The sequence below is a fragment of the Mustela nigripes genome, chromosome 6 (genome assembly GCF_022355385.1).
Source record: "Mustela nigripes isolate SB6536 chromosome 6, MUSNIG.SB6536, whole genome shotgun sequence".
Lineage (NCBI taxonomy): Eukaryota > Metazoa > Chordata > Mammalia > Carnivora > Mustelidae > Mustela > Mustela nigripes.
Window position 1 is genome coordinate 53,844,264 of NC_081562.1, and position 14,734 is coordinate 53,858,997.

A 14,734-nucleotide genomic window follows, 5' to 3' on the forward strand; every position below is an offset into this window, starting at 1 on the left:
AAGACTCTGAATTACCAGGGGAATGTTGAAAAAAGAAAACCAAAGCTGAGAGCATCACAATGCCTGACTTTAAGCTCTATTACAAAGGTGTGATCATCAAGACATCATAGTATTGGCACAACAACAGACACATAGATGAATGAAACAGAATAGAGAGCCCAGAAATGGTTCTCCCACTTTATGCCCAACTAATCCTCGACAAATCAGGAAAGAATATCCAGTGGGAAAAAAGTCTCTTCAATAAATGGTACAGGGAAAATTGTCAGCCATAGAGAGAAGAACCTCTTACACCATACACAAAGATAAACTCAAAATGGATGAAAGACCTAAATGTGAGACAGGACTCCATCAAAATCCTAGAGGAGTACATGGGCAGTAACCTCTCCAACACCAGCCACAGCAACCTCTTAAGACACATTTCTAAAGGCAAGGGAGGCAAAAGGGAACTTTTGGGACTTCATCAAGATAAAAAGCTTTTGCACAGCAAAGGAAACAATTAACAAAACTAAGAGGCATCCCACGGAATGGGAGAAGTTATTTGCAAATGACATATCAGATAAATGGCTGGTATCTAAGATGTATAAAGAACTTTTTACACTCAACACCCAAAAAAGAAATAATGCATTCATTAAATGGGCAGAAGACATGAACAGACACTTCTCCAAAAAGACATACAAATGACTAACAGGCACATGAAAAAATGTGCAACATCTCTAGCTATCAGGGAAATACAAATCAAAACCACAATGCAATACCACCTTACATGAGTTAGAATGGCAAAAATTAACAAGGCAGGAAACAACAAGTGTTGACAAGCATGGCAACATTCTTCTACATTGTTCATGTGAATGTTAGTCAATATAGCCACTCTGGAAAACAGTATGGAGGTTCCTTAAGACTTTAAAAACAGAGCTATACCACCACCCAGCAATTAGGTATTTACCACAAAGATACAGGCTTAGTAAAAAGAAGGGGTACATGCGCCCACCACAATGTTCACAGCAGCAATGTCCACGATAGCCAAAGTGTGGAAGGAGATGAGATATCCATCAAAAGATGAATGGATTTAGAGAAGATGTAGTCCATATATAAAATGGAATATTACTCAGCCATCAGAAAGAATGAATACCCACCATTAGCACTGACATGGATGGAACTGAAGGAGATTATGTTAAGTAAAATAAGTCAATCAGAGAAAGACAATTATCATAAGGTTTCACTCATATGTGGAACACAAGGAATAGCAGAGAGGACCATAAGGGAAGTGAGGCAAAACTGAATGGGAATAAATCAGAGAGAGAGAAAAGCCATGAAAACACTGGACTCTGGGAACCAAACAGGGTTACAGATGGGGGTTGAACGGGGGGATGGGTTAACCAGATGATTAAAAAAAATAATAAATCTACAATTTATAAAAAAAAAAGGCAGTGGAGAAAAATTGCGGCAGAAAGGGCTCTTCTCCCTGATTTCATGATGTTTTCAGGGTGTTTGGCTGGTGTGGCTTGGTTGCCAGCTGCATGCATACTGAAGTCTTATGTATTCAGTCTCCAGCAAATATTGTGGCCAGTCCCAGTCAAAGCTTCCTGCCCTCGCCCTCTACTCTGCCCCTTCTAATAGTCTATCAAGGAATTCTTCCTGCTTGCCAGTCATGGCCTGAGATCCATCCTGACTACAGTCAGGTGTAAACTGTGGAATTGCTCTGTCCCAGGCCAATCCCATGAACATGTCTGCCATGAAGTTGTTTGTGGTCACACTGTGTTCAATGATATCTAAATTTCATCTTCAGAGAAAAGATCTGGCTTCCCAGTGATCTCTCCTTTGGGTACTTTCCTTTAATCCTAAAGTATTCTTATAATTTTATCTTAGTAGCTTTTTTTCTTAGTAGGCTTTCTTTTACAAATAGATGATAATCATTTGTCTCAAAGTTCCCCTGGTTTCTGTGTCCTGACTCATCTGACTGATAACCATGTCACCCAGGGCTGTTCAACCCTCATTTGTAGCCCTTTAAGGACTAGGGCAAATCAATTCTTTTGGAATTATTAGTAGAATTATTCACCTTTTTGAGAAACTTACAAAAACAGTGCTTAATATTATGATTTATAATTTAAATAAAATTCATTTTAATAAATAGCAAAAGATTAAGAAATATATGATCTATACTTGAGTATTTATTTTTTATATTAGTATGACACCAACACCAAGGTTGAAACCCCACGTATACTTTGGACTTTGGAAGGATTTGATGCATCATTGCAACTTCATCCTTGTAAATAATGAATGATTCTAGTGAGTGTTACTGAGATGGGAAAGGCCAATGTGTGTGCAGACCGGGCAATTAAGGAAATCTCTGTACTTTTCTCTTAATTTTGCTGCGAACCTAAAATTTCTCTAAAAAAATAACATCTTAAAAATATTCTGAGAAGGCAATTGTATGTCTTTTGGAGAAATGAGAGATAGTTCTTTAGATGGTGACAGAGCATTATCCCCAAATTAGGTAACTAATGTCTGGTGCTTACAAACATATGGTCTTAATTCTAAGCAATATTCATTAGATATTATCTTTGAACTGAAGAGGAAAAATGCACAATTCTTGTCACTCTCTGAAGATACTGATGGTCTGAAATACAGAGAATTACATTAATTTAGTGATAAATACCATAATATTTTGATGAATAAATAATTTATTTTGACTAATAGTTAAGTAACAACTCTAAATATTTCCCTTGTCATTGTTCTATGAAAACACTGCAACATTTGTGTTTTCTAGTTGCTCACATATTAACACTTTTTCTTGTAAGATTAATTCTTTTAAATCCTAAAATATAAACATTCTCAGGAAACTTACGTTTTGGAGAAGAAAGTTGTGCCTTTTGGCCACACAGATGAGTTATTATTGATTCTCTGGGAGCTTCTAATCCATGAAGATGGAAGGAAGAAGTGCAACAAATACTGTGAGAAAGCATATTTTATTAGAAATCAAATAGGAGCTCTCATACTCGTTTGAATTTTGTAGTAACAATAAAGTTAATTCTTTCCTTATAGTATCTGTCTATATCTATATTTTTTGTATCACACGGGACACACTAAAAAAAATATCCTACTAGGACTAAGTAGGAGGAGAAACTGACAAAGATAACAATTTTGGGTTTCTGATAAGTGACAAAAAGTTTAAAAATACTTTGTGAAATGTGTACATTGGGAAAAATCCTAGAGATTCAAGTAAGAAGAAGCACCTTGTGATTTTCTTGTGCAGGACAGATCCTGTGCCTCCCCCCAACCCCTGATCACCCTAGCTCAGTGATCAAGAAGAATTGTAGTTTTTACAGTTGGAGAAGCTGCAAGTAGCAATGGTGCTGGTGCCACAGGGAGACTTGGTTAGCAGTTGGGAAGGGGGCAAAGGAGTCCATTGGTTTTCTAGCTCAAAGTGTTAATTTTGCTCAGTCATGATGAGGAAAAATCTTACTTTTTTTTTTAGTCAGAGCTTGTGGTCTTTGGGTCAATCGCTCAGACTCCCATAAATATAATGGGAAGATACTGATAAGGGAAGATATGACAGAAGAGTTCACCTGAGCTCTCTATACATTCTTGACAGATGGGAAAAAAAAAAAGTCTGTGCACAGGGAGAGACCAAGATGAACCCACTAAAAAGTAAAAGTGAAAGGAGACTTGAGAACTGCTAGTCAAGTTGTGAGCACTCCTACCCCCCAACACACACACACTCACTCACACACACACACAGGCGACTCATGCTCGCATATGCTCTCTCTCTCTGTTTCTCGTTCTTGCAGAAATAAACAGATTTTAAAATCTCTAAAAAGTAAGTTAAAAAAAATAAATCCACATCTCAGGACATCATACCAAGATGACTGAAGATCACTTGAGAACACAAAGAAATACTCTTGAGGGAATAGAGTGGATTAAGACGTTACTTAAGTCAGTATGAAAATAGGGAATGGGTGATATATCTTCCACCTCTATCAGCGTTAGTCCGCGTTATCTACCACAGAATCTATATCTGCCCTGGACGCTATTTCAGACTATGCATAGGAGCTGACCTCAGCAAGATGTAACAATAGGAAACCCCAAGCCATAAATCCCAAAGGAAATAATAATTTAAAGATATATCTAGACCCAAATAGTTGTATATTTCTTCTAATCATTTTTGCTAAGGTTGCCAAGACTATTCAATAGGGAAAGGACAGTATCTTTTACAAATGGTGATGGGAAACTGACTATCCACATGCAAATAATGAAGCTGGATGCTTACATTGATACCATAAACTAAAGCTTACTCAAAATGCACTGAAGACCTAAACGTAAGATGTACAACTATAGGGGTGCCTGGTTGGCTTGGTCAGTTGGGCATCTGCCTTTGGTTCAGGTCATGTTCCTGGAGTCCCTGGGTAGAGCTCAGCATTGGGCTCTATGCTCTGTCAGGAGTCTGCTTCTCTCTCTGGCCCTTTATTATGTTCATTTTCTATCTCTCTTTCTCTCTACCAAGTAAATAAATGAAAACCTTAAAAATAAAGATATAAAGCTATAAAATCCCTTGAAAAGAATGTTGGGGAAATAAACAACATCATATTTGGAAACGATTTCTTGGATATGACACCAAAAGCACAGACCACAAGGGAAGAGTCCATTGTAGACAAATGTGTTACATCAAACTAAAACATTTCTGTGCATCAAAGGGATTGATCAACGGGGCACCTGGGTGGCTCAGTGGGTTAAGGCCTCTGCCTTTGGCTCAGGTCATGATCTCAGGGTCCTGGGATTGAGCCCGCATCGGGCTCTCTGCTCAGCGGGGACCCTGCTTCCCCCTCTCTCTCTCTGACTGCCTCTCTGTCTACTTGTGATCTCTGTCAAATAACATAAAATCTTCAAAAAAAAGGGATTGATCAACAGAATGAGAAGAAATTTAAAAAAACAATTTCAAATCATATATCAAATAAGGTATTCATATCTAAAATATATAAGAAATCCTGCAAGTCAGTAACAACAACAAAAACCAAATAACCCAATAAAAAGTGAGTAAAAGAATTAATTTTTTAAACAATTTTTTAATTAAAATTTTTTTTTAATTTAAAAAATTTTTTTTAATTTTTTAAAAAAATTTTAAACATTTTTTTCCCCAAAGAAAATATGTCAGTGGTCAAAAACCATACAAAAAGATGCTCAGTATCACTAATGATCAGAGGAATGCAAATCAAAACCTCAATGAGATATCACCTCATACTCTTAAAAAAGAGTCAGTGAAGACACTGCAGGAAAAAGAGGACCCTTGTACACTGCTGTTGGGAATGTAAATTGGTCAGCCATTGTGAAAAACAATATGGAGATTCTTCAAAAAACTAAAAATAGAATTACATAAAGAATCAGCAATTCCACATGTAGGAAAATACATGAAAGTTTTGAAAGCAAAGTTTCAAAGAGATAATTATACACCAATGCTCACTGCAGCATTATTCACAAGAGTCAAGTGTAAGAAGCAACTCAAAAGTTGATGGATGAATGGATCAAGCAAACAGTACATACATAACAATGCAATGCTATTCAGCCTTGAAAAGGAAGGAAATCCCATCACATGCTCCAGGACATTATGCTAAAAGAAATAAGCCAGTCGCATGTGAGCGTGCGCGCGCGCACACACACACTCACAGACATACACAAAATATATGATCCCATTTATGTGAAGTATCTACAGCAGCGAAACTTATAGATACAGAAGTAGGATGGTGATTATTAAGGCTTGAAGGGTACATGGAGGAGGGGAATTATTGTTCAAGGAATATTGAATTCCAGCTTCACAAGGTGAAAAGTTAGAGGGATCCGTTGGGCTCAATGTGAATATAGTGAGCTCCCTAAGCTGTATGCTTAAAGATGGTGAAGATGCATATATATAGTTAAATGTAACACAAGGTGTGAGATAGTGTATGATTCCCACTATATGCCAGTCTGGAGAAATGAAAACTATAGAGATAGTGAAAAGTTCAGTACTTGACAGGGTTTAGCAGGGAAAGAAGGATGGATAGGTGAAGCGCAGAGGATTTTTAAGGCACTGAAACTATACTGTATAACTCCATAATGGTTTAGCACGTCATTACATATTTCTCCAAACTCATAAAATGCACAATATCAAGAGGAAATTTTAAAGTGTACTATGGTCTTTGGGTGATAAAAATGTGTCATTATAGGCTTATCAATTGTAGCAAATAAATAACTCTACTGAGGGATACTGAAAGTGAAGGAGTCTGTGCACTATGCATGCATAGATACAGACAATAGGGGAATACGGGAAATCTCTGTCTTGTCTGAGTTTTGCTGTAAACCATTTTTTTTTTAATATGGGTAATGTCAATATGGTAAATTTCATGTTATGTGGTTTGGTTGCAGGAACTCAAAAAAAACAAAAACAAAACAAAACAGAAGGCAAACAAACATAAAGAGGTCTTGACAGCAGTGAGAGAAAAACTTGTCATTACATTTAGGAAAATAACAATATGGTCGATGGATGAGTTTTCACCAGAAACAATGAAAAATGAAAGAGAGGGAACGTCAAATTCAGAGTTAATAGTACAAAAAACAAAAACAAAAACTTCCTCCTCACACAAAAGAAATCTAAAGCAAAATAAGATAAAACAAAAAATCTTGTCAAGCAAGAATTATAAATTCAGCAAAACATTGTCAAAAAAAGAAGGTACATAAGGCCCCATGACAAACTTGAAACAAGAGAATTTCATCTTGGTAGATCTGTCTTCCAAAAATATTCTTCAAGCTGAAAGTAGATGATGCTAGATTGTAACACAAACCTACAGCAATGAATAAAGAATAGCAGAAATGGTAAACCTGTGGTAATTTAATAATCTGTATATGTATTTTCCTTTTGGAATTGCTTTTGAAGATAAGATTATTTAAAGTCATCGTTATTATTGTTATATCATTATATCATACACTTGGATCTATACCATTTATGGATGCAAACTTGTGTTGGCATACAGGCACATGGTGTGGGTGAGGGAGGAAGAAAACATTTTTTTAAGTATTTATTAATTTCTGTGGTGCACATTCCCCAGAAATGCTTCATTTCACATCACCAATGTGAAATCATGAATACAGTGTAGGAAAAAATACACATAATTGGTGTTCAAATCAATGCTAGGTGGCTTCAGTATGACATTGTTTAGAAGTACAGATTCCCCTTTCTATCTGAAAGAATGTTCCTATGAAATCTTTCCTGAGCTGAAATGGTGTAAATTGAAGAAGCAATTACCATTAATTGGAATTAATGGAATTAATTAATTGGAATTAAATGGAAAAGTTGCTGAGTATTCTCCAATCTAAAAAATAATCTCTTGGGGTATTCTGATATTTTATGACACATCTTGCTAATAGATGCACAAAATAAATTGAGATGAAGCATAGACCTTCAAAAACATGGTTGAAAGCTATGCTTGATACTGAGATGCTAAGTATATTTTCTGAGGAAGGAACGTGATGGGGCCACATTAACTGCTTGGGTCATGTGCTGCCTCTATAACAGCAAAACCAGCACTGAACACAATTTTCACATCAGGTTCTCTGTTCCCCGGGGAGTCTACCTCCTCCTCTCTCTCTGCCTGCTCTCTGCCTACTTGTGACTGTCTGTCAAATAAATTAAAAAAAATTATATATATATCACTTTATATATACCACACATTACATAAAGTAAGCCAGAGATTTCTTTGAACACTAAAAGTATGATCCATAAAAGAAGAAATTGATGAAATGTAATTCATCAGGACAATTTCCACTCTTTGGAGAGAAAAGAAAGATAAATCATAGACTTCAGAGGATATATTTACAAATCATACATCTAATAATAGACTTTTTGCCAGGCTACTACAAATCAGATACTACAAATCTGATACTACAAATCAGACTTCCTGTTCTGGAAAGACAGAGAAGAAAAACTTTTTGCTATTCCTCCAACCAAATAGAGCTAAAACCCCTGGACATTACAAACAGGACAATATATACTCAGAAAGATGATGAGAAAGCTGACAGAAATCAGCAGTTTGGGCATGAGGAATGACATGGTTGTGAGCGCCCTGGAATATCTCTTTCCCTCACATGTCCCAGACTGGTGCCAGAGAGGTTGGCAACCCACAGAAACCAATGGGGACAGATAAAAGTCCAAAACACATTTTTTCTCTCCAGTCAAAATAACAAGGAAAAGACATGCTAGGAAAATGGAAAATTTTTGGTCACTGAATGCATTATTCTAATCAAAAACCTTTGACTATCCAGCAAAAATATCACTCAGGAACACTGGGGAAATAGACATTCTGTGATAAAGGAGAACTATGAAAATGTGTCACCACCAGACCTGCTCTGAAAGAATTGATAAAGGGGATTATCTAAAGAGAAATTAAACAATAAAGGGAGGAATCTTGGATCATCAAGAAGAAAGAGAACAAAAGAAAGATTAAAACTTTCATTAGCTTCAATGGACTTCCTTTCACCTCTGTGTCATAAATTATTTGATAGTTGAAGCAAAATATTAATATCCATGATTCTCAATGTAAGTAGAGAAATATTTAGGAAAATTATAAGTAGGACACAGTAAAGAAAGGTAAGTTTCTGTATTTTACTTAAAGTGCTATGGGTTGTGATAGACTGTAGACTGTGATATATGTGTATCTGATAATCTATATAAAGATTCTATATAAAAATTCTATATAAAATTCTCTCTCTATATATTCTATATATAAAATTCTATATAAAAATCTATATAATATTTTTAATACATGTATGATTTATATAAAGTAGAATAGAGCATATGTGACATATATATGTTTATATATATATATATAAAGTCATTTATGAAGAAAAGATCTACTTTGGTATAAATTATACTCTACAATTAGGTAATGATGTAGAAAAGTGTAATCTTTAATTTTATCTCACAGCATCACAAACAGAGCTTCACAAAAAATAAATTCCCAAATGGTCATAAACTCTATTTAAGGGTTAAAAAATAAAAAAAGAATAAAGAAATAAAGAAAAACAGATAAATCCTAGAGAATAAGATAGGAAATTATATTCATGTACTCTGACTAACTTCTGAAATAGGTCCAAAACAATCACCAAAATTGTAAATTGAACTAGAGTAACATTAATAAATTTTCTCATTAAAAGAATCCAATTTCAGAGTAAAAATGCAAGTCACAGAGTAAAAAATCTATTTGCATCTTATAAACTCAGAAATGAGCTCATATCCACAATATGACAAGAACTGGAAACATTTGAGATCTTACCATGTCCTCTTCATCTATGGAGAGCAAGGTAGAGTTATTGGAAGCACAGAACATCAAACTCTCATTCCATGGTTTTCCTTCAGTGTTAATGTAATAGCAATTGTTGGAGTACGTAATCCACTCTTTTGGACAATGCCCACAATGATAAGCTAAAGAAAAGTCATGAGATATCATCCAAAAGAATCATGAATATTAACAAATTCAAATTAATTTACATACTCACATATATATACACATATGTGTGCATAATACATCCATGTACTCTCTCGGGATGGTATAAATAGAACAAAATATGCTTACACACACTCAACAGAGAATGGTTAGCCTATCATTCTCTAAATTATGTGTTCATATAAAGCAAATACACAAGAATATTCATCTCTACATGTCTTGAGAGTCACTGAAGGAAGCAACTATTTTAGAATAGTAAAATGATTTATCTCTTATGTTATAGCAGGAGGAAATTTGAGGCAATTGGTAATAATGGATATGGGGATTTAAATGATTATTTCCTCAGATTGTTGTATTAGAATAAGCAGTCTCCTATAATCATTACTTCTGAAAGTTTATTAGATGATTTTCTGATTTATTTTCCCCAAAAGAATCTATTATCATCTTTTTCTAGCCTAAGATAGAGATAAAATAGAAACTATAATAATATTAGAATTTTTAAAATGATTCTGTACCTTTTGGGATCCTTGTTTCCTGGGATGTTTGGTTCTGCTCTGGTCGTTTAGTAACTAGAAAAATTAAAGCAATCTTCATACGTACTTAATATTAAACCAAATAAATCATAATGATTTGAGTTTTTTAGTTTGAAATTTGGTGTATTGTTTAGAATTAGAAAACTCCATAATAAAATGGATTTTAGTCCATTAAGTAGGTAATGAACATGTGGGGAAAATATTTCAAAAGCCTAAAGAACCAAATCTCACCATTTCTTATAATACTTGGTTTATGCAATCTCAAGAATTAATTTGTGTATTTCTCAATAAGGTATCCGCTATAACTTGTCTTTGAGTTATGAAATCTGAGCAAATTTTAATACTCTCTACATTATTATTATTTCTAATGTCACAAAAGCAAAATAAGCTTTCCAAACTTAGAGCATATATGCATTAAAATGAGATAATTCAATTCCATAATGTTACATAGTATTTCCAGGCACTGATGATCATTAAAGTGAAAAATTCCCTTGTAGACATTCAAACATTACTCACAGGGAATAACAGCTATTGTGACCACAGTGGACGTCAAGACAAGGCAGATGATTCCCAGGATGCCAGCAATGAGCTTCCCTGGACATGAAGATAAGTAATAGAAGGAGAATTGAAAACACTGAGAAAGGATGGGCAGTAACAATCCTTTAAAAAAATAATATATGAGAGAACCAACGATGTTCAGGGAATCACATATGAAACTTGCACCCCAATCCGTATCTACCATTATAATCTTTTCTCAGAATAGACCATTGCAGTTGCAGTAAATATATTACCCTAAGAGATATGGGAAAGACTCAGTAAGCAATGGCTGAACAAATTTAGTCCTCAGATTTCCATTACAATACCATATTCCAGCTGCACACACAGATCCTCACAAATGAAAAATAGGGGATATCATTCCCTACTCATTCTCTACGCCCCTGCATCCCAACTGCATATAATAGCACACTTACACCGAGTATGTATTAAATGTTTTACCTTTGCAGGGGGTTTTCTTGTCGTTCCCTTGAAGGTCCTGAGAAGCATTTTCAAGATTTAATTCTGCATATGTTATTTCCTGCTCAATTTTTGAAGTGGAGCTTTTAGTGCCCTTAGCTTTCACTTGCTGTCTTCTTGAACCCTTAACCTGACTGAGTTCTGCATAGGTAACTCCTTGGTTATTCATCTCTGCAGCTGCGTGGTGTCAGGCACAGGGCTGAGTGGGACTGTACTGAAGGACTTGAAGAGTGTATGCGATGTCAAGATTGCTGGGACAGTCACAGTGAGTGGAGTGTGGGTGAGTGAGTTCATTTGCATTTGAAGGTGTAAAATCTGGTACTGGTTTCCTTAGGGCTTTGAAGAAGTGTTTTATGGTAGAATAAGGGGTTTTACAATACTATTCTATGTTTGACACAATAGTATTTGTTGAAATAAGATAAAGCTATAAATTTGTGGATAAGAAAGGAATTCATGAATAATATTGTCCTTATTAATGTCCTATTATAAGGTAATCATGATTCCACAGAACCATGTCAACACTATTAGGATAACTGGTTTAAAATTTAAATGCTGCATTAGAAAAAAATGGTGCATCTACTTTTTCCACAATTTTTAAGTCCATATTAGTTAAAAATTGAGTGCTCTGAGATTGGGGAATACTAGTTTTAGCACAAATAGGAATTTCCTGTAGTAAATGACTTTTATTTAAACGTACATTTCTTTACTAAAAGGTAATGCACTACTATCAAGTGAATTTTTATTTTGAACAATTGTATAGTTCTGAGAAATCGTTAAATTTCAAAAGAAAGACTTGAAAAATGTCACATGACACATTAAATTTATTGGAAACCTGAACAACATTGAAAACAAAGACCAAACTATATTTTTTAAAAGTAATTATATAACACTAGAAATTGACAACTGATTTAATGATAAAGATATGAAATCATAAAATGATAAACAGAAGTGTAGATTATTTATGGAAGAACACTGTTGGTACAAACCACAGAAAGTTCAATGAATGTCAAAGACAGTAAGGGTAGCTTTAGCTGTATAAAGAATTCTAATAAATCAAATCAATATAATTTCATAATTCAATGAGCTCTGCAGTTAGTGAAATCTGGAACTACTCATGGCTCTGAAACTTACAATATATGATCTTTAACAATTACTTCCTATCTAGCTATCTAGTTTTTAACTGATCTAAAATGAGAATTAAAATATGTAAAATATAATGTCTATAAAGCACTTAATACTCCACCTAGCTTTTCTAAGCTCTCAATGATATACAGTTATTTTAATTATTTGTAACACAATAGCCACTTTATCATTACTGATTCATATTCTTTAGACCAAGTAACATAATTCATTAGATGGGAGTCTTTCAGTATTGAGTATCATTTTTGCCAAGCTTTGTTTTGAATATTTATACTTAAGTTTAAATTAGGATTTTACACAAATCTTGCTTTTTATAAAAAAATCTAATTGCTTTCCTTCATGTAAGCAAATGTATGAGGAATTACATTCAACCATCATAGATTCATCATAGATTCACTTTAAGTATCTTTTTTTAAAGACTCAGCTAAATATACAAAATATATTTAATTATATCTATAACTGATGACAAATCCAAATTGAGTTTCCTAGTTTTTTTTTTTTTAAACCTTTTTTTTTTTAAAGATTTTATTTATTTATTTGACAGAGAGAGATGACAAGTAGATGGAGAGAGAGGCAGGCAGAGAGAGAGAGACGGAAGCAGGCTCCTTGCTGAGCAGAGAGCCCGATATGGGACTTGATCCCAGGACCCTGAGATCATGACCTGAGCCAAAGGCAGCGGCTTAAACCACTGAGCCACCCAGGCGCCCGAGTTTCCTAGTTTTGATGCTTATGGGATCTCACTTGAATTATATTGATTTGCAAACATCCAAGAATTTGGTTATTTTAAGAAGTTCTCCAATATATTTCAAATTAATTTTTGTTTGTCACCCTGAATTGTTGGAATAACGGTATTAATGTTCTCTGTGATTTGTCTGCATATTAGTTGTGCCTCAGGTGCCTCCCATCCAGCATTTGTGTCTCCCACTAAGTGAGGTGGCTAAGAGAGAGACAGTGGAGGAGTGACACATACCTTCTGCTGGCCAGAAAGTCAGGCATCTTCCCGTGGGAGACCAGGTTACTCTTGTAAACAGAATCTGTGGTCTTCACAGACTGCCAGCCCTGTGAGAGCTCTGAGTGAAGCAATAGTGGAAAAAGTAGATTTCTCATCAATGTGTCAGTTAAAATTTGAACAGGAAATTCTTACACTTGGGCTATTTTGAAGACTATTTATCTCATCACACAGAGGGCCCGACACTTTCAGCTTATATTGCGTCATTTACTTTGTCCCTTGGTAAGTACCTCTGAGAAGTTTTTATGTTCCACAAGATATTGGGGTCAAAGACTTGACCATCTGGGCTGTTAACTTGCTTCCTTCTGACTCACAAACATTGAGAACTTAGGCCTTGTGAAAAATGTCTTAGATGTTTAAGTTCTACTTTTAGATGAGGTTGCTAAATCTTGACATTACACACTCCTTTCTTTTATGCTCTTGCTATGTTACATCTATTACACTGAAAATATTTTAAAATCATAATCCCAATAACAAGTATTTAGTGGTACTTGATATAAATTTTGAAAACTTGCTATAATCAGTTTTTTGTCACTCACAAATATATCAATTCCATATTTTTAAATTTTTCTGTCTTAGTTTTTAATATATCTGCAATTAGTTTTTGATATTTGTTAGTAAGTTATTTAGGTTTCTAATGAAAAAAACTAAATGCTTGTGGGAAGAATACAACACTGAACAAAATTGAAAAATATCACCATGCCAGAGATTTGAGTATTAAATAATTATTAATATATTGGTTATTAATCCTCCAATGATAACTAATCACTTATATTTTAATAAGAATGTTTTGTAAATGAAAAATCCCTAAGGTTAACTATGTCAGGGGAAAAACTGAATGTAATTTTTGAAACTTACACTTAAGTGAAAAAATGAGGAGAGGCCAGAGAAAGAACTTTTAAATGACATGTGAAGTACAATTCAGTGTTATTTTTTTTTTCAATTCAGTGTTATTAACTATATTTTGTATGCTGTATTTTATATCCCTGTGACTTTTTTTTTCCTGAAAGATTATACCACATACTTCCTTTCACTCATTTCAACCCCACCCCACCTTCACCATGGCAATCACTTTTGTCTTTCTCTATATATTAGTCTGTTTCTGTTTTTTTGTTTGTTGTTTTTAGATTCTACATTATTAGTTAAATCATACATTATTTGCCTTTGTCTAACTTCATTTAGCATGAAATCCACTAGGTCTATTGATATTGTCAAAATGACAAAAAAAATCATTCCTTTTCATTGCTATGTAGTATTTCTGTGTGTGTGTGTGTGTGTGTGCATGTGTGTGTGTGTGTGTGTGTGTGTGTGTGTGTGTATGTTTGTGTAGCTTCCATTTATTCATGCATCTATAGATGGACACGTGGGTTGCTTCCATATCATGGCTATTGTAAGTAATACTGCAATAAAAATAGGATGGATGTTTTCATTTTCTTCAAGTAGAAACTCTGAATGAATTTTCTGGATGTTTTGGCATTTCCATTTTTAATTTTTTGAGAAACCTCCATACTCTTATACACTGTGACTACACCAATGTAAATTCCCCACCAACAGTACACAAAGGTACCCTT

At 34.4% G+C, this 14,734-nt stretch overlaps 1 protein-coding gene across 1 annotated transcript; it reads right to left on the minus strand.

Annotated features, from left to right (window-relative positions):
* Window positions 1-2,179: 2,179 nt before the first annotated feature.
* Window positions 2,180-11,262, minus strand: LOC132020596 (NKG2-A/NKG2-B type II integral membrane protein-like). Its single transcript, XM_059404738.1, has 6 exons — window positions 10,997-11,262; window positions 10,517-10,594; window positions 9,983-10,036; window positions 9,297-9,445; window positions 2,846-2,949; window positions 2,180-2,617 (listed from the first exon to the last, which is right to left on the minus strand). Exons 1-6 carry the CDS (start codon window positions 11,181-11,183, stop codon window positions 2,491-2,493), a joined length of 699 nt encoding a protein of 232 aa, XP_059260721.1. The 5' UTR covers window positions 11,184-11,262; the 3' UTR covers window positions 2,180-2,490.
* Between the last annotated feature and the right edge of the window lie 3,472 nt (window positions 11,263-14,734).

Excerpts from the sequence above, each read along its gene's own strand:
- LOC132020596 (XM_059404738.1), bottom strand. The coding sequence starts at position 11,183 with ATGAATAACCAAGGAGTTACCTATGCAGAACTCAGTCAGGTTAAGGGT. Across the intron at positions 10,595-10,996 it reads CAAGAAAACCCCCTGCAAAG|GGAAGCTCATTGCTGGCATC; the intron begins GTAAAACATTTA and ends CTTCATGTCCAG. Across the intron at positions 10,037-10,516 it reads CACAATAGCTGTTATTCCCT|TTACTAAACGACCAGAGCAG; the intron begins GTGAGTAATGTT and ends TAATTTTTCTAG.